The 20,085-nt window shown below is 47.4% G+C and overlaps 1 protein-coding gene across 4 annotated transcripts in view; it reads right to left on the reverse strand.

Annotated features, from left to right (window-relative positions):
* Positions 1-20,085, reverse strand: part of CECR2 (CECR2 histone acetyl-lysine reader) — a 646,890-nt gene that overhangs the window by 256,828 nt on the left and 369,977 nt on the right. For all 4 annotated transcript variants that reach the window (XM_085652176.1, XM_085652174.1, XM_085652177.1 and 1 more), the window contains exon 5: positions 7,093-7,185. In XM_085652176.1, the coding sequence (XP_085508302.1) occupies positions 7,093-7,185 (93 nt within the window). The remainder of the gene's footprint in view (positions 1-7,092; positions 7,186-20,085) is intronic.

Genomic DNA, 20,085 nt, shown 5'->3' on the forward strand with positions numbered 1-20,085 from the left:
CCAACCCAGACAATCTGATTTGGATCTAATACCCGCAATATTCCAACTGGCAATATAACAGCTGGGAAAACCAGGGGCACCTGACCCCATAAGGAAACAGTTACTACCCTGTTGGGAAATAGCAGTATTTGAGGTCTCCAATACTAAGTCTGGGCGACCTGCTGGATCATCCTCCTTGCCCATAGGCGTACAATCTACAGTTGTCCCAGAAATGTTAACCATAGGCCCTGAGATACAAACACTTTGACCCATACCAGACGAAACCTGACTCACCGAAATTTCTGGGGGTACCATACCCAACTCCATTAATGATTCCGAGCAACCTACTGGATCCCCCTCCTTGCCCATAGGTGTACAGTCTACAGTTATCCCAGAGGTGTTACACGGCTCCAGTCAGTCGTTTTGCTCCAACCCACTGAGACATTGGAAACGATTAACGGTTTTCACCTGGAAACTGTTTGCAAAGCTTCTCCCCCCCCCCCCCCCCCCGTAGTTCCTAGAATAAAGGCTAGTGTGTTGTCTGTAAAAAAAGCCCAAAGGACGGAGTTAAATGCCCTGATCGTTGCAGGGGCGAGAAGTGGCTCGAATCAGAGCTGTCGTGGCAAGGTGTGGATTACTGAAATTAATAATCACGCAATCCCCAGGGATGTTCTTCGGGGACGTGCCAATCCAGTTGGTTCTGGTGGTAGCCAAAATTTGGTCCGCCAGAGCCACTGGAAAGCCACACTCCCGATTAAGCCATGCCACAGTTTTATATTTAAGGGAGTCATGTGATTCCTTAGAGCGGTAAAGCCCATCCTCCCTAATAGGTGTAACATTAGTCAGGACTGCTACATATGGTGCGCAGTCCGGTGGGAGGTTTGGTTGAGAGAGGCCACAATTATTAAACTTTCCCCTATCAGAAATCTTCAACTCATTCCCCAGGGCACAGGTAGTGGGGGGGTTTGAAGGGGTATCATTAGAGCATAAAGTTGTTATTGGAATGACATTGATAATGTCCCCTGTGGATGGTAGTTTTGATTTGCCAGTTACGCCCTGCTGCTCGATAACTGTTATGGGACTACTATTTGGCTGTGCAGGGATGCTAGAGCCTGCACATACCACTCCAACACTGGATGTGTCTTTGTTGTATTGCACGGGCTTACTAGTCCTGCCCCCAGCCACAGCAACCACAGCGGCTGGTTGCAGGCTATTGTTTAGTTTCAAGCCGGATTGCACCAACACACCCAATCTAATCACTTCCCTAGAAACAGCCTCGAGTTTATCCAAGAGTGGAAGGACAATTTTGTCTAACTTGGCATCAATCATACCAATAAGCAGCTCAAGCTGATCCGGAGCTAGTTTCAAGTGAGTGGAATTAACGTCATTATGTAAACAATTTAGCTCGGTGGGGCCCCCATTTGATACAGAGACAATGTTCTTTTTACTTTTACGACCCCCCTTTTTAGACAAAACAGGTCTATTTAGATGTCTGCAAAAACAACAATTGATGGACAGAATGCAGAACAATGTCATACATTCACCTCAGTACAGAGATCTGGGCCTAAATCCATCGTTTTTTTGCTCACCATGCCATTCCAGTTTGAACCCAGCCATATGCAAATCAGTCTTGACCCTGTGCCCCATGGGAACAGTCCAGCCCGAACTGCCAAGCCAGGTCCTCCCTGGACTGGAAACAAGCATCCTAGGACCGGTTTCGGGCTTTCAGCCCTCGTCAGCCAGGATAGCTTGATTCCAGTGGCATGGAGAGCAAGGGACTCACGTCTGAGCATACCCTTCCCACTCGGGGTGACAAATGCAAAAACAACAATTGATGGACAGAATGCAGAACAATGTCATACATTCACCCCAGTACAGAGATCTGGGCCTAAATCCATCGTTTTTTTGCTCACCGTGCCATTCCAGTTTGAACCCAGCCATATGCAAATCAGTCTTGACCCTGTGCCCCATGGGAACAGTCCAGCCCGAACTGCCAAGCCAGGTCCTCCCTGGACTGGAAACAAGCATCCTAGGACCGGTTTCGGGCTTTCAGCCCTCGTCAGCCAGGATAGCTTGATTCCAGTGGCATGGAGAGCAAGGGACTCACGTCTGAGCATACCCTTCCCACTCGGGGTGACAAATGCAAAAACAACAATTGATGGACAGAATGCAGAACAATGTCATACATTCACCCCAGTACAGAGATCTGGGCCTAAATCCATCGTTTTTTTGCTCACCATGCCATTCCAGTTTGAACCCAGCCATATGCAAATCAGTCTTGACCCTGTGCCCCATGGGAACAGTCCAGCCCGAACTGCCAAGCCAGGTCCTCCCTGGACTGGAAACAAGCATCCTAGGACCGGTTTCGGGCTTTCAGCCCTCGTCAGCCAGGATAGCTTGATTCCAGTGGCATGGAGAGCAAGGGACTCACGTCTGAGCATACCCTTCCCACTCGGGGTGACAAATGCAAAAACAACAATTGATGGACAGAATGCAGAACAATGTCATACATTCACCCCAGTACAGAGATCTGGGCCTAAATCCATCGTTTTTTTGCTCACCGTGCCATTCCAGTTTGAACCCAGCCATATGCAAATCAGTCTTGACCCTGTGCCCAATGGGAACAGTCCAGCCCGAACTGCCAAGCCAGGTCCTCCCTGGACTGGAAACAAGCATCCTAGGACCGGTTTCGGGCTTTCAGCCCTCGTCAGCCAGGATAGCTTGATTCCAGTGGCATGGAGAGCAAGGGACTCACGTCTGAGCATACCCTTCCCACTCGGGGTGACAAATGCAAAAACAACAATTGATGGACAGAATGCAGAACAATGTCATACATTCACCCCAGTACAGAGATCTGGGCCTAAATCCATCGTTTTTTTGCTCACCATGCCATTCCAGTTTGAACCCAGCCATATGCAAATCAGTCTTGACCCTGTGCCCCATGGGAACAGTCCAGCCCGAACTGCCAAGCCAGGTCCTCCCTGGACTGGAAACAAGCATCCTAGGACCGGTTTCGGGCTTGCAATGTTCAACACTCCGTCCATCATTTCCTTTGGTTTTGCTTTGTTCGCCATAAGTTGGCAGGGTATGCTCAGACGTGAGTCCCTTGCTCACTTTGCCACTGGATTCAAGCAAGCCTGGCTGAAGACGGCTGAAATGCCAGAAACCGGTCCTAGGAAGCTGGTTTCCGGTCCAGGGAAGACATGGCTTGGCAGTTCGGGCTGGACTGTTCCCATGAGGCACAGGGTCAGACTGATTTGCATATGGCCATGTCTGAACTGGGTTGGCAGAGTGGGCTAAAGAACGGTGATGGATTAAACCCAGATCAGTTGACTGGGGGTGAGTGCTTGCAATGTTCAACACTCCGTCCATCATTTCCTTTGGTTTTGCTTTGTTCGCCATAAGTTGGCAGGGTATGCTCAGACGTGAGTCCCTTGCTCACTTTGCCACTGGATTCAAGCAAGCCTGGCTGAAGACGGCTGAAATGCCAGAAACCGGTCCTAGGAAGCTGGTTTCCGGTCCAGGGAAGACATGGCTTGGCAGTTCGGGCTGGACTGTTCCCATGAGGCACAGGGTCAGACTGATTTGCATATGGCCATGTCTGAACTGGGGTGGCAGAGTGGGCTAAAGAACGGTGATGGATTAAACCCAGATCAGTTGACTGGGGGTGAGTGCTTGCAATGTTCAACACTCCGTCCATCATTTCCTTTGGTTTTGCTATTTAGATGTCTCCCTGACCTCAGCACACTGAGGTTTGGGGACCACGGAACCCAGGGCATCAGAGTCATTAAGGGACTCGTTTATATCGGATTCCTTGTGGGGGTCCTCAACGACAAGGAGATCCTGTGATGGCTCTATTTCATTGGTACCCTCCCTGGTTGGAAAATCCGTAGAGACCACTACACAACTATCATCAGTGGTAGGAATCAACAGGGGGGGTAGACAAAGGGGCAGGGGTCTCAACAGAGACTAATTGACTCGTAGATACGGGGACACTTCCAAGACCCAGGGATAGTCTTCGTTCCTTATTAATCCTGTCTACTACTTTAACTAAGTAGTTGTCAAGTGTAGAGACAATAGGGCAGGAAGTCCCGACTGACTTGGGCATGTTGCCTTAAACAAAGATAAAAATAACCAGCACGAAATACTGCCAGATGAGGATAGCACTAAATATGAAATGACTTTAAAAAACACAAATATTAAATATACAATATACAACAACCAGTATCATACCCCTAGAATGGCAACTAATTTTAGGGATGCTATTTTGTTTTAATCCAGGAGTAGACCAATGTTCTGGGAAACAACAGAGTGTTAGCGTCCAAATGCACTCCAAAATTGTAAAACGTGTGACAAGCAGGGGGCACAGGCCAGATCAACAGTCAGTAGCGGGCCAATACCAGGGCTTCAAACATACAATTAAATTGCATAGGTCCCAACAGTAGCAACACAGTACCTTATAATAGCGTCGGCTGGATTATGAGATGAGGGCAAAGGTTGCGGGAGTAAGGGGGGTGGGGTGGCCCGACCCGGCCTCCTCTGGCCCCGGACGGCCACAGACGGCCCGCCCTCTGCCCGGGCTCAGCCCGGCGGCGCCCGCGCGCGTCCCGCGACACGGGGGCATGCAGTGCTTTTGAAGCGCCTCCGGGCGCGCTATTGGCCGGAAGTAGGCTGGGGCGCGAAGGATCACGGGAGCTGTAGTCTCCCCCAACTGCGGCCGAGGATCTTCGTTGGCGGCGGGGGAGACACACAGCGTTTGGCAGCCCGACAATAATGCCCCACACTGGACCCTGGACCCGGGAGGCTCTGGTAGGTCTTGTAGCGAACAATGTCAGGAAATGTGTCCCACCGCTCCGCCGAGGGAGGCGGTGCTTTTGAAGCGCCTCTGGGCGCACTATTGGCCGGAAGTAGGCTGGGGCGCGAAGGATCACGGGAGCTGTAGTCTCCCCCAACTGCGGCCGAGGATCTTCGTTGGCGGCGGGGGAGACACACAGCGTTTGGCAGCCCGACAATAATGCCCCACACTGGACCCTGGACCCGGGAGGCTCTGGTAGGTCTTGTAGCGAACAATGTCAGGAAATGTGTCCCACCAGCAGTTATATTACTCTGTAATTGAAAAGGAAGTTTTGACAGTAAGTTGGGCCATGCAGAAGCTTTAGAATTTTCTCTGGGGAGAGAATGTCATGGTAAGAATGGGCCATGCACTGTTGAAAGCAATCTTTGAGAAAGGGGTTTAAATGCGGTCTGTGCACACATTAGGAAGTGGGTGGTGGAGCTGGAAGAGAACACATCTAGGGTCCAATATAGTCTGGGTGCTAGGAATTGTCCATTGGACTGTTTATCATGGCTGGTAGCCTAGGAGAAGGATGAAGATCTGGTGATGGATGCATGGTTTCAGGAGAATGTGTTCTGAATTGCTGATTGAACGATTTTGATGGGAGGTGCAGAAGAGGAATTATGGAAGATTTCTAAGGAAATCAAACCATACTGGATGGTGGGGGATAAAATCGCTGTAAAAGAAGGGTTGTAATCCAGAGGAACAAGGTTAATTTTCCACCCCTCCCCCTTAGATCTCTGAAGAAACAGGTAAATCAAACCAATACATCAAGGAAATTTGGGAGTGGTAATATCTAAATAAAGAATGAGGTTGGACTTCTGGTGTCCTGGACTTCACAGGAAAGTGCTGTGAGAGATTTGCTGAGAGTGTGACAAGAGTGACAACATTTTTAAGACTTTTACAACTCCCATGCAATGTTGTGAAGCATCGAAGGTGCCTTAGGATGACATATCTTTGGATTTAGTAGGCCCATTAGCAGGGAAAGTGTATTTTCTAAACATGTTGGTCTTGGTAGATCTGTTTTCCATGTGGCTGGAGTTGAAATAACATCAGTTTGTCCATCAGTAAGAAATTCTTGAGTGAGGTATTCCAGTGGGAGGGTTATCCCAGAAGGATTCTTACAGACAATGGGGTGTAGTATTATACCACTATATCTAGGATTATTTTGAGGGATGTGGCACTGTGGTTAAGAGGAGTGCAGAAGCTGTAACTGCAAACTGAAGGTGACTGGCAGAGAGATTCAATGCAAGCTGAAGGAAACTGGTGAAAACTAACCGGTTAGATTTGAAACGGCAACTGAGTGAAAGGATCATTGCATACTGGGTGATGCCACATCAGAACACTGGGAAAACTCATTTTGAATTGTTCAAAATGTAAGAATCCCAACAGTAAAGTCATGTCTGAATATATGGATTAGAGGAAGGGATGTTTTGACGATTTTGGCTGAAGTGTTGAGAGAGATGGCAATGCAAAAGTGTAAAGAGTTTTGATGTACAAAAAGCTACTTTTGAATGAGTGGAAAAGGTGGGTAAATGGGAGAAGATAAAAACCAACATAAATGTGATCAAAGTTAACAAAACCACTCAAGATTATCAGACTTTTTAGAAATGCAAAAAAGACTTCTAGTGGAAGAATCAGGAATTTGGGAAGCAACAGTTTAAGGGACTTTTGTCACCCATATCATTTTGGCAGAGTGTTGAATTTCAAATAGTGGTTCAGATTACAGTGACATTGATCTTGCTTATTTGAGGTCCCAGGAAACCTGCATATTTAGTATGGTTCCTCTAAGCCATGGCATGTCATTGTTCTTTCTTTACATTAATTTTCCTTGCTATACGTTTCCTCTGCTCCTGCAATAATCTTTTTCACCTATGCCATGCTTTCTCAGAAAAAAATGATTTGTGTATGATGGGTTTTTGCTGTGTAGTACAGGCACATTACACCTTGGAATAGGAATTTAGAATGTTCAGGGAATTCTGGTAGAGACAGTTGGAATGGGTAGTTGGAGGAAACTGTTGGAAGGTTGTTAAAAAACGAAGTATCGCGGTTCCGTAGCCACTATACATTTCATTTTTACCTTTACACACATATGAACAGCAGCAATAATGAGAATCAATACCCATGTTTTGCTAATTAACTGTAATCTAGTATTGTAGTAATGTTCACACCTGTCACCCCCACCTTGCTACTATAAAAATTCTCAAATTTGACCCCACATTTAATGGCATAATATGCTTTACAAATACAGAAATGTTAGTATGTGGCTTTTTTTCTACCTCACAGGAATTTCCTCCATCACTTTCTTCTTAGGCGGCCGGCCTCTCTTCCTGACTGGCTTCTCCGGAATGATATCGGTTTGTCCTGGTCCCCTGCATTTAAGAGATAGAATTGTTAGCTGTATCCTTTTACAGTAACAAAAGCACATTATAATTCTGAGACATAGTTCAGACTAAGTAGCGAGGTGCCTACACATCACCCAAAATTATAGGGAATAACATGGAGCCCAGGAGAGGATTTCGGGGTGCAATTAATTAAACAAAGAGGACATAGTTGGAACAAGAAGTAAAGTTTCACAACCACATGATGGATAAGTACTGTAGCATTGAATACAGTATCATTTCTAATTCACTTTAAGTAATGGTGCTGCAGTGTGAATATTTTACTTACAGGCTCAGAAATATCATCTGGTGTCTCAGGAAGGCTTAAGGTAATTTTGGACCTAATGTAGAAACGGGTTTTTCTCCAGTCTGTGTCTACAGGAAAGGGGCTCTCCCTCAGCAGCCACTGTGGTCACGCGTTCTTCCTTCAAGCTGGTTGCGGCCGAGTGGGTAAAATGATTGAACAATCCAGAATCCTATGAATACCACAGAGCTTACAATGTTCTGGAAGGACATTGGGGCTCAGATTCGCATGTGATGGAACCCCAAGTAAGGAGACTATGCCAAATGCTCAGAGACGGACTTTGCTACCCTTTCCTCGATGTTAAAACCATATATGGCTGTGAGAAGCGTAGCGATTGTTCATAGTCCTACAGCAGCTCCCCCGCCTCCATAACAGAGGTGGAAGAGGGAAGACCTGCAGCAGCTTGCTTAGAATAGCAGAACAAGTTATGTTTAGCACCCCGGAGACCTCACGACGCAGCTTTTCTGATCAAGTCGTAATCAAGGCAGGTAAGGACGTGTAATGCGCTGCGCATGGGTCACCTGGCTCATTTCACCAGAGGCTAACACTAGTATGACTGGAAGAAACGACATTCCAGGGGGTTCAGTGAATGCAGAGTCTTTTCTGCATATTGGACATCCTTGCCAGTTAAATGCACCACTGGCTCTGCGCGGTCCAGCACATTATACGCAGACTGTGTGTGGACAACCATCCTACGCATTACTGTCGGCTCTGCACGCTCCTCCAGCAGCAGCGCCCTGATGCACCGAGGTGCCAACCATGCTAGATACCGTGGGCACTGCTTCAGCACACTGGCCCACATACTGCACAGCTCAGTGGTTATGACTAACACCATAAGGAACACTTTGATTTGTTATTCCGTCTGCCCTCAGCTTTTCCACCGAAGTGCAGATCCTGCAATATTTCACGTTGTGAGAAAGGAGCATGGTAAGGTAAGAGGTCGTCATCTGATTAAGCGATTCCTAGGGGTCTTGCTTATGTGAGTAACTAGGAGATACAGGGCACCATGAAGGAACGTCAGAACGAAAGTGCTTTGATAAGGAGGTATACAGATACATATTGGCTCAACTTTAATTTGATGCAGCTCAGCCCGATTGGTATACCGTGCCACCATTTACGACATTCATTGATAAAAAAAAATCGAATGCCATTTATTGTAGCCACCACTAGATGGCAGTAAGTCAATGTACAAGTAATACTGAAAACAGTGCAATTTTAAGGCAGAGCGCCCACTTAAATCGAAGCCAACTGCAGTGAGAAACAAGACTCCCATCACCCACCATGTTGAAAGTGCGTCAAGGAAAAGGACCGAGAAATAATAGAGAACCGACCTCTCAGAGATGGCAAACACAGGATGTAAATGCAGTTTAGCCGTTGGCAAGCCCCGCTGCATTAGTAAACAATTAAAAACAAGCATTGGCAAAGGCAGGATGGCTTGCATGCTCTTAGCATGCCGGGTACCCTGCACAGTTCTTAGACCCCCGAAGCCCCGGCAGCCTAACACCCTTGCGGTTGACACTTTACATGCTATGCGGCGGAGGTCCTCTTACACCACAATCCTCGAGCAGATACAATCAGTTGTATCTTCTGCTATGCTGATCCAGTTCCCATAAGAACACGTATCAGTTGTCCTGTTCCCAGTTACTCCCCCGTTCCCCACACTCGACAACTCACTTATCGCCATTTGCGACCGGGGTGCCGGAAGCTAGAGGCTCCAGGGAGAGGCCGCGCGGATGTCTGGCCTGGCTTAGTTTAAATGTCCTAGGCCTTAATGCTCCAGTAAAGCGCCTGGCACTCCTCTCCCTGCTTAGAGATGCGAGGTGCGACATTTGCCTTATTCAAGAAACCCATCTCCTCAAAGCAGACTGGAGCTGCACGCGGCCCCGCGGGTTTGATAGTCAATCTTTCTCCTTCGGTCCAGGAGGGCGGCAATCCTGCTAGCCAAGCATGTCCCGGGGATTGCTACTCAAACACAAGCAGAACTGCCGGGCAGACTACTCCCCTTGCGCACCTCGATAAAAGAGTACACACTCACACTTGCTAATGAATAACATATATGACCCGCCCCAAACGCCCACCAGGAAGCCTTCCTTCTAGATGCTGTGGACCGGGTGATGACCACCCCAGATGCAGACTCCCTTATAGCAGGAGACTTTAATCTGGTCCCAGATAATGTCTTGGATAGATCATTCCAGAGGGCGGGTCACAAGGGGGTGCTCACACAGTCACTGGGGGAACATGGGACTTGTAGAAGTGTGGTGATTGCGACACCCAGCAATAAAAGACTACACTAACGTTTCAGCAGAATAGATTTCTTTCTGGCGTGCCGGGTCTTTCTGACCATTCCCCCATCTCCATCACACTACACATCTTGGATGCCATGCTGCAATCCTGTACTTGGCGCCAAAATCATAAGCTATCAACATACGATTCCACCATAACCAAAATCAACACCATGCGCTCCTTTCTTAGCACCAATGACACACCTGAGACCGACATCGCCTTACTGTAGGACACTAAAAGTGGTGGTACCGGGCGGCTTTATAGCCATCGCAGCCAGCTGAAAGGGGATAGAAAGGATACGTGGTCTCACTCGGAGGGGCAGGTGAAGGAATTAGAGGAGGCCCATAAGCAATATGGTTCCCACAAAATACGGCCACAACTTGCGACATCCTGCAACCAACTTAAAGTCCTGGACATAGATAAAGTGGAATATACTCTCCCCCGCACTAAACAAAAATAATATGCTTGGGACAGTAAAGCAGGGCGCCTTTTGGAACATAGGCTAAGCGTTCAAGTACTCAAGCAAAGAGTAGAGGAGATTGAGGGATCCCAGGGCGGCAGGGGGTACCAAGACATGCAAATTACACGAGAATTTGAACTCTTCTATTCTACCCTGTACTCAGCAGAGGCATTTTAACTGGGGGAGGCTGAAACCTATTCAGCACAGGTCCCCATAGACCGCATCCCCACCGATGACTCCTTACAATTATACAGGGCTATCTATCCCAATGAGGTACTCACAGCCATAACCCGCCTGCAGGTCGGTAAAGCCCTGGGCGAAGACGGCTACACATCTGACTTCCTAAAGTATTTGCAAATCCCCTGGCTGCAATCCTGGTTCCCCTTTATAATTCATTTGGCACCTCCGGCACCCTCACGGACACTAGAAGAGCAGCTACCATCATGGTGCTCCCCAAGCCCGGCAAGGACCTAGCACTTTGCTCTTCCTACCGCCCCATATCACTACTACGTGTCGAAGCTAAGATATTCACCAGTATACTGGCAGCCCGCTTCGCCCCCCATACGCAGGGCCTGGTAGATCCTGCCCAGGCTGGGTTTAGTCCTGAAAGGGGTTGCAGCAATAATACCAAATGCCTCTCCCACCTTCACGATAAAACCCAACACACTTGTGCCAGCGCTTCTGCTTACCTTCAATGGCGAGAAGGCGTTCAACCGCGTGCACTTGCTATGCCTTCAGTTGGAGCTGCCAAGGGCCTGTCTCGGTGACCGGTTCGACGCTGGATATGGTGAAGTTACACTAACGCCGCGACTAGAGTCAACAGACTCATGTCACCCCCCTTTAACATGCCCCTTGTTGCCACTCCCTTTTGACCCTCTATATGGAGCCGTTCGTCGACTGAATGTGCAGATACCCACACATAACGAGCATCACCATGGGGCGCATGGAACAAACTTGTCCTGTATGCAGGCGATGTTATGTTAGCCATCACACAACCCTTCACCTCCCTTCCACCAGTGTTCCAGGAACTTGAAGCCTTAATCTTACCATCCCACAAGTTGATGAACTGCAGCTTGAGCGCCTCTTCCGCTTTCTGTGGCTTAACCAAGGGGTCGCATACGCAAGCCTGCAAATATACCCCACCCCAGAGCATACTGAGGAGCGCAATTACACCATGCTATTCTCCAATGCATGATCAGATTTACAATCCTGGAAGGAATGCACCCCATCTTGGCTTGGAAGGCTCGCAGCAATTAAGATGACCTTACTCTGCACAAGATAGTTTATGTAAGGCAGACCCTACCGCTGCAGTACCCCTCCCCAACAAGTAAGATGCAACACCTAATTGACAACTACATATGGGCTGGTAGAAAGGCGCACATGGAAAAGCACTTAGTGGGGGTCTCGTACTGAGAAGGCACGGGTGCTTCATGGATAAAGCATTGGCTGAGATCCACATCTGGAAGAGACCATGTCTTCCTAGGTCACAACGGACACCAGGGGGTTTATATCTCTCCCATAGTCAGGGCAACGGTAGGCACCTGGGATAACGTACAATTGACAACAGCTCTCCACCCACATCCACCACAGACACCGATCATGGGGAATCCCGATTTTCCCCTGGCTCTACAGAGAACCGCATTTTCACAGAGGCAGGAAGCCAATTGCAAGAGGGTGGGGCACCTATTTGACCAAGATGGTCTCATGGACTTTGTCCAGGTCCAGTTTAATCACGGCATTCCTCTTGATGCTCACTGTCAGGCCGTTGCCGTTCGCCATTTGGTTACATAGCCACATATACGTCTGCATGCCAGAGCTAACCCCTTACACCTTTTGGAGTTGGTTACTCACCCGTCGTATGGACAAAAGCCTCTTCTCCAAAATCTAAGCTGTTCTAAACGCCCCGCTGGCCACTGTCAAATCTCCTGCACAGCAGCAATGGGAAACGGAATATGAGCGCACCTTTACCCCTAGGGAACTGTCGACATCTTACGACAATCCCACTTGTCTGTCTGCAGCACATCTGATAAAGAGACCTTAATGAAAATTGTGCATTATTGGTATTATACTCAAACTAGAACAGCTAAATGGAAGCAGGGTGGGGATGATAGCTACTGGAGGGAGTAAGGACAGCCAGGCACATTAATAAATTCTCTGGCATTGCCCCAAGCTACAGCAATACTAGACGGATATTTTGGCAGACATTAACGAGATGTACGACACTGACCTACCTAGATGACAGAGTTACATATTGTTGGGCCTCCCCAACGTGCCAACCTACCCGCTATGGTCAGTGAGGGGACGAGCCATCACCCTCACCCTCTCTGCAGCCAAACAAGTAATACTGTGCAGGTGGGGCACAGATCAGACCTACACGACTGGATTGGCAGCATACACTTTGGGAACTCCTTGGCATGGAAAAACTGACACTATTGGTGGACTGCAAACTGCCACGATTTGACAAAAACTGGGGGCCCTGCATATGGTTTCTGTCCCACTAATTGAGGGAACTATCGTGGCCAGCTTACTTGCGGGGACTCCTCCTCACACATACTGACCATGGCTTCACCTAAGGTGTAGAAAGGACAGCTTCCCATATACCCTTTGTCCCAGAACCCGATCACCTTATATATCTCACTCACGGCAGTAGTCCAGTAGGTCCCTTATCCCCCTTTCCCTGACATTTCCTTCTACCCTACCTCCTCTCCCTGCCTGCCACGCTAACCACCTGATTTACCTCTCCACCGGTTAAACTAATGTCTCCTTGTTGCGCCTCACCGGCCAGTGGATGTAACAGGAGATTGTTTGTTCCATTGTTTTAAATAAATAAAAATAAAAAGATCTATAAAATCGATTCAAACCTAAAAATAAGGTGCAGGTCAAGTAACTTCAATTATTTGCTCGCCCTTTAAAGAGGAAGATATACTTTTTATTTAGAATCAAAATAAAGACATTTGGTCATAGTCACATGTAAACTAACCGCACAAAATTCATTGTCTTGTGAACATTAGTAGAAGGCAACACAATCTATATTCTTTATTTTAACAAAATATATGCTAAATGAAGGTTGAGAAGGAATAGTTTTTTACCTGTAACTCCAATTCTCTCATAGGAGAATTTGAAATTCTAAACCATACGAACCAGACCATGGTTGATCATTAGTTTTATCTGCAGGTATCTCGTGTTTTATCGAGATAGAATTTCAAAACTCTCCTCGCATACGGGGAATGAAGAGTTCTTTCAGCTGATGTAGAGGGATTATGAAAGAACGTAGGTAATGATATGGTCTGATTAACATGGAAATCTGAAATAGCATGAGTGGGAGGAATTTTGGGTAAGTTCTCCTACTACTTTGCTTGAGTGGAAGACTGTGTATGGTTCGTGAGAACAAAGCGCTTGGATCGCTCTAACCCTGCGAGCTGATGTTATTGCTACAAGGAAAGAGGTCTTCCAAGAAAGGTGTTGAAGGGAGGCTTTAACAATAGGCCCAAAGGGATCCTGCATAAGATAAGAGAGTACAATGTTGAGTTCCCAGGGAGGTGAAGGGTGCCTAATGGGAGGGAAAATCTTTAACCCTTCTAGGACATCCTTGATGACGGATATTTTCTGTAGGCAGTAAGGGCTCCCAGCTGAACCTTTATTGAAGAAAATCGCAAGCTAGATTTTGCCAGATGGAATAAGTATGGAAGAATGACATCTTCCTAGCAGGATGTTTGGTCCACATTCTTAGAGGAACATCAAATGCAAAATCTCTTCAATTCGAAGGTGTATGCTGAATGGGTGGAAGGCCGCTTGGCCTCTGAGGACGTCCATATACTCCTTCAACAGATTCAAGTGTCTGTATTGCACCAACGCAGGACCCATGCCCCCAAACTCAAAGAGGAGAGATTAGAGTGTACTATCTGGCCTCCGAACTTAGTTAGCAGGTCTGGTCTGCATGGCATTTTGAGATGTAGACAGACTGGAGAAGGAAATCTGTGTACCACCATTGATGTGGCCACTACGGAGCTATTAGGATAATCTTGGCTCTCAAGTGGGACAGCTTGATGAGGACTGATGGAATTAGGGGAATCGGTCGAAATTAATAAAGAAATCTGCCAGACCAGCTGATCCATAGGGCAGGGCAGAGTCCCTGTCTGAAAGTATCTTGAGGCAAAGCTTACTCATTTTTTGATTTCTGCCGTGGCAAAAAAGTCGATGGCTGGGGTGCCATACAGTTGAAAGTGGTTTTGTACGATGTCATCATGTAAGATCCACTTGTGGTTTGCTTGTATAAGCCTGCTGAGAGTGTCTGCCTGAGCATTTTGTACACCTGTAAGGTGAGTTCTGGTGATGGTTAGGTCCCTGGCTATGAGCCATTTCTAGATTGTTCGGGCCTTGTGTTATAGGGGCCTGGACCTCATTCTTCCCTGCTTGTTGAGGTAGTACATAGTGGTTGTATTGTCCGTTTAAAAAGCAGGAAGACGGATCTTAACGATGGGTGAAACTCCTTCAGCGCTAGATGGGCTGCACGTAGATTGATATAGGTCGTTCCTCTCTCTGACCATTTGCCCTGGATTTGGAGGTGATACATGTGGCTCCCCATCTCAGCAGGGAGGCATCCATCACTATTTGAGGAGGAACCTGCTGATGAAAAGGCATCCCTCGAAGCAGGTTTGTTGGACAGCCCCACCATTACAGGGACAGCTTTGCATGATGGTATAGGTCTATCCTGTCTTCCCATTTGTCAGTTGGTCCACTGGTCCTCTAAACATTCTTGCAGAGGTTGCATATGGAGACGGGCATTAGGTGTGAGGAAGATGCAGGAAGCCATTGAGCCCGAGAAGAAGGATTCCGTTCTCACTAATGGCAGGGAAGCGCTCATGAGAGAGTGATACTTCCAAAGGATCGATAAGCGTCTTTCCTCCAAAGGACACACTTTTACCTATAATGTGTCGATGGAGGCTCCAAGATAATGTAAGGTTTGAACCAGGACAGTCGCTGACTTTGTAATGTTGACATGAAAGCCTAACCTTTGAAGGAGACTGCAATTCCTGTTATAGTGAAGCTGAGCTTCCTAAGATGTTTCCGCTTTGATTAGCCAATTGTCTAGGTATGGGTAGACTAATATTTTGTGCTTTGTGGAATGGGCAGCCACCACTGCCATGCACTTGGAGAATGTTTTGGGTGCGGATTTGAGACCAAATGAAAGTACTTGGTACTGACAGTGGTCTTGCCCGATTACGAACATTAAGAACTTTTGATGCTTTCTGGCAATTGGAAAATGAAAGTACATGTCTTAAAGGTTGTTAGAACAGAGCCAATCACCTAGTATAATTGGGGATAGATTTGGTGTAATGACAGCATCCGGATCTTTTCTTGCCAAATCTACTTGTTGGCTGCTTTGAGGTAGAGTTTGGGCCAGAATTCCTTCTCATCTTTTTCATCAAGAAGTACCTGGAATAAATGCTTGTCCCTCGTTGGTGAGGAGTGGGTTCCACCACCTGCTTTTAAAAGAGGATGTTAACTTCCGACCATAACAGCAGGAGTTGAAGCTGGACGGTTTTGGAGGGATGGACGGTGGAGGACTGGTGAATCAGAGACGATATCCATGTTGTACAATATTCAGAACCCGGGCGTCTTTTGTTATGCTTTGCCACTCTTGCCAGATAACAAGATACGCTTCCTCTCACCAGAGTGGGTAACAGAAGAGGGAAAAGAAACAATTCAGGGTTTTGACCGAGATGGCTGCTTGCCCCCTTGAGAAGGCTGCTGGGTGGATTTATCCCCAGTCTGCTTCCTTTGGTAAGATCGTTGGAGCTGTTGCTGTCCACCACTTTGTTGGCGTCCTCTGAAAATAGACATGGCGCTGGTTGGGACGTAGGAATTTTCTTTGCCATCTGGTTTGCTCTACGCCTACTGCCTTCAGAGTCTCCATTTCCACTTTCATTTTTGCCATCTCATCATTGGTGTAGCTTTTGATCTGAGTGTACCAGAGAACAGGGGACTAAATATTCTCTGCTGTAATTCTGGCTTGAGAGAGGTAAGGTGAAGCCAAGAGTGCCTTCGGAGAGCAATGCTGTGGCAATACTGATGTGCCGCAAGAAGGGAAGAGTCTGTTGCAGCACTAATGATTTGATTGGAAACCATTAATCCTTCATTTAGGATTTCCGTAAACTCTTTCCTTTCATCTCTTGGGAGATGTACAACAAAATGCCCGGTCATACCTGCCTAAAAGGGCGGTTGCACTAGCCGCTCTAATCGTGGTTGCTGCGGTACTGCAAACCATACAACCCACGGAGTCTAACTTACGACTCGCTTTAACAGGAGGCACTGTTGAAATGGGAGTAGTGGCATTAACAGAGTCTGGTGTTGGGTCAGTATGGAGAAAGGCAGGAAATTGCTCTGGAGGGCGGTATTTTTTCTGAAGCCTGGATGGAGCCGTCTTAACTGAGGCTTGTGTCAAGAAGAGATCCATGGCTGGTTCTAAGAGGCCTGGCACTAATGGCAGCAAAGGTCTTGATGCTGGCCTATGTTGAAGGGTTTTTAAAGATTACTGATGTCGCTGGTGCTGGAATCGATATCGCAATATTAAGCTTCGCAGCCCCCATCACCAAGACCTCTTGAAAAGTGGCGATATCATCCATAGGTGATTGCGTGGAGGTGGGAGTCCGAAAGAGTTGGAGTATTGTCTTGGTTCAGAAAAACAGAACTGAAGCAACTGTCACCTGCTCAGCATGATAGGATACTGGTGGTCCCTGGGTTCTTAAAAGGCATAACCTCTATTTTAACTCATATAATCATAGCCAATAGGGCTACACTGTCCGGCTTTCCTTCATCTTTATGCTCTATCAAAAAAAAAGGGTTTGTGAAAGATTTCTGCTGTTGTATGAAAACATCATGAAATTATAAACATATATTAGTATCCAGACCCCTTTTGTGAAGAACAAGAGAGGAAGAATTGGGCCATTGTAGCCTAGTCCTATAGGTTGCATAATCTGTCCTTAAGTGACCCTGCAGGCCTTCCTGAGGAAAGGCGAACATCTACACTTAAGAAGATATATCGTGAAAAATGCTCCGGGATCCACACACGAGTGGGACTATTCAGTGCTTATGACTACACATGGAAATCCCCTACAAGAGAAGCTTTCTTTAACCTATTGTTATTAAAGAATAACTATTTTAGCTGGGCCAAGACGTTTCAAATGAAGGTTCAAATTGGACAAGGATTCTCATAACCACATTTGACAGGGCATTTTATTTCGGTGCATCAGCTATTCCCAATTATACAATGTTTTACAGATCCAAACACCCCTCTGTGCAACAATACACTGCGACCTCAGGCCAAGAGTAAATTAAACTATTACAGATGTAAGCTGCACCTCATGGCCAAGGTATTTCAAACTACCTTTGACTTATTATGACATTCCTTTTTGGTTCCCCACAAAGTGCACCCAGATGATTATTTGGAGGCTTACCATAACTTGGTCCTACTGCCAGTCCTGTGGTGCTGCTCTGCTGGCATCACACGTAAGGCAGGGGTAGAAGGTCTCTCTCAGAGGAGCTCAGACTGTTGCAAGTCGAGTGGCATCATGTGAAGGATACTGCTGGCTGCAGCTATCAGTCGTCCCTCTGTGATCCCATTGTGGTCTCAGTCAATGCTGGTGCTCTGCTGTAGGCGTTCTGCAACGCTGGAGCTGCAGAGACTCCTCTCTTGACTAGGCCTGGGGCTCAGGAGAGTGCACTGACTGCATACTGCCTGCAATGTCGCTCCATGGTGGCTGCAGAGGAGTCTTTTAAACAACAGCGATCATCTTTTAAAGACAGCTCAGCACTGCTGGGAGCAGTGTGATTATACAACAAGTGTATGTCCCCCAACCCCTCCAACATGTGGACATGTCAGGAGAAGGTCATCTAAGCCATCCGGCAGCGGCGGCGTGCCCCACACCCCATGAGGACTCAGATCAGTGGTCTTCCCGTTTCCACCCTGCGGCAATCATTGTCTGCTGGTACCTGGGGTGGCCCGCAGGACTAAAACATATCTGTCTAGTCCATGAGGCAAAAAAGAGTGCAACTCCCTCTGTCACACATAGTGAAAAAGTGCCACGTGACCATGGCAGCAGCTGGCACCAGGAAAAACCAAATTAAGCTGCCGTTGCCAGTGTCCAATCATCTTGCGTGGCAATGGTGGGCAGGCGCGCCTTGCCTAAAATAACAGGTAAGGCGCTGCCCCTCTAACGTGTGAGCACTGCTGGGTGATGATTACTCCGGATAGGATCTTGTTTTGTTATTGCCATATAGTAGAAGGCCTGAATGAGTCTTAGATTGGCTGAATCATTCGAATAATGCATGGCTAATGCATTTTAGTGCGGTGATGCGGATCACCACACTAAAATGCGTTAGTCTAACCCCTGATGAGTGGTACTTGGCAGGATACTTGGCAGGGCTGGATAATCACTCATTCTCACAAACTATCTGAACCAGACTGTTTTTGCTCCGTAAGCCTTTTTTTACTTTTGTGGTTGACAGAAGCAAATTTTGTCGTAAGTCAGTTTTGCTTCATTAAAACCGAGATCGGGTGTGTAGGTGGTGGAGGGTTTATAGCAGCAACCAAAGCTTCAAGCATCTGCAATCACAGTAGTGACCACAGCTGCCACCAAAGCAGGGGAAACCGCAGCAACCACAGCTAAAGACACAACAAGAGGAAACAAAGTGAACATGACAGTAACCTCTGCAGAACCAGTAGCAGTGGCTTCACTACAATAAAGTACAGCAACAGTCGCCACGACAGCTGCGACCAGTGTCATCACCAAGGCAAAACAGCAGCATCAGTAGAGCAAGCGGAGCAGGGCTGACAGCAGCAGCAAAAACATCTTCCACCACAGGACAACAGCAGCCAGAAGAACAGCTGCCACTATGGCAGGATCAACAACAGCATAATTTGTCAGAAAGGTAAAACGTTCAGTGACAACAACTGCAACAACAGAAAAGGTCATAGCTGTAACCATCGCCAGCTGCCTCATATGCAGCAGGAACCACAGAAGCAGCAGCAGCAACAGTTGCCAACAAAGCAGGGATCACAGCACGAATACCAGCGGTCACAACAGCAGTAATCACAGTTACAACAGTAAAGCAGAGACCATGGCACCAACCACAGCTGCAACAAAGGTAGAAATAAAAACTGCTACCAGCAAGGCAGTGTAAGTGACCACAGTTAATCACAAAAGCTGGGTACATCACAGGAACCTCTGTGCCTACCACTGAAAGAACAGCAGAAATCACATCTGCAACCACTGCACAGTTCACTTCTGTCAACTACAACAGTAAAGCAGAGACCATGGCACCAACCACAGCTGCAACAAAGGTAGAAATAAAAACTGCTACCAGCAAGGCAGTGTAAGTGACCACAGTTAATCACAAAAGCTGGGTACATCACAGGAACCTCTGTGCCTACCACTGAAAGAACAGCAGAAATCACATCTGCAACCACTGCACAGTTCACTTCCGTCAACTACAGCAGTACCGACTGCTGCCACTATGGCAGGTGTAAGCACAACAGGGACCATGGCATCAAAACGCTGCACCATGGTAACGAAAAAGCAGCTAGAGCAGTTTCTATAGCAGCAGGGTGGAAATGCAGCAGCAAAATGAGCCACAACTGTGCCTCCAGCCACCACCACCATAGTAGCAATAGTTGCAAGTATAGCAGAAACCACAGCAGTGGTTACAGCAACTAGCAGTACAGACTACGGTTACCACCACAATGCGGACAAAGGCAGCAATGACCGGACCAATCACAGCTGCCATCTTGTGGGGACCACATTATCAACAGCTGTAACTACATGAGGAACTGCTGCAGCAACCA

The sequence above is a fragment of the Triturus cristatus genome, chromosome 4_1 (genome assembly GCF_964204655.1).
Source record: "Triturus cristatus chromosome 4_1, aTriCri1.1, whole genome shotgun sequence".
Taxonomy (NCBI): Eukaryota; Metazoa; Chordata; class Amphibia; order Caudata; family Salamandridae; genus Triturus; species Triturus cristatus.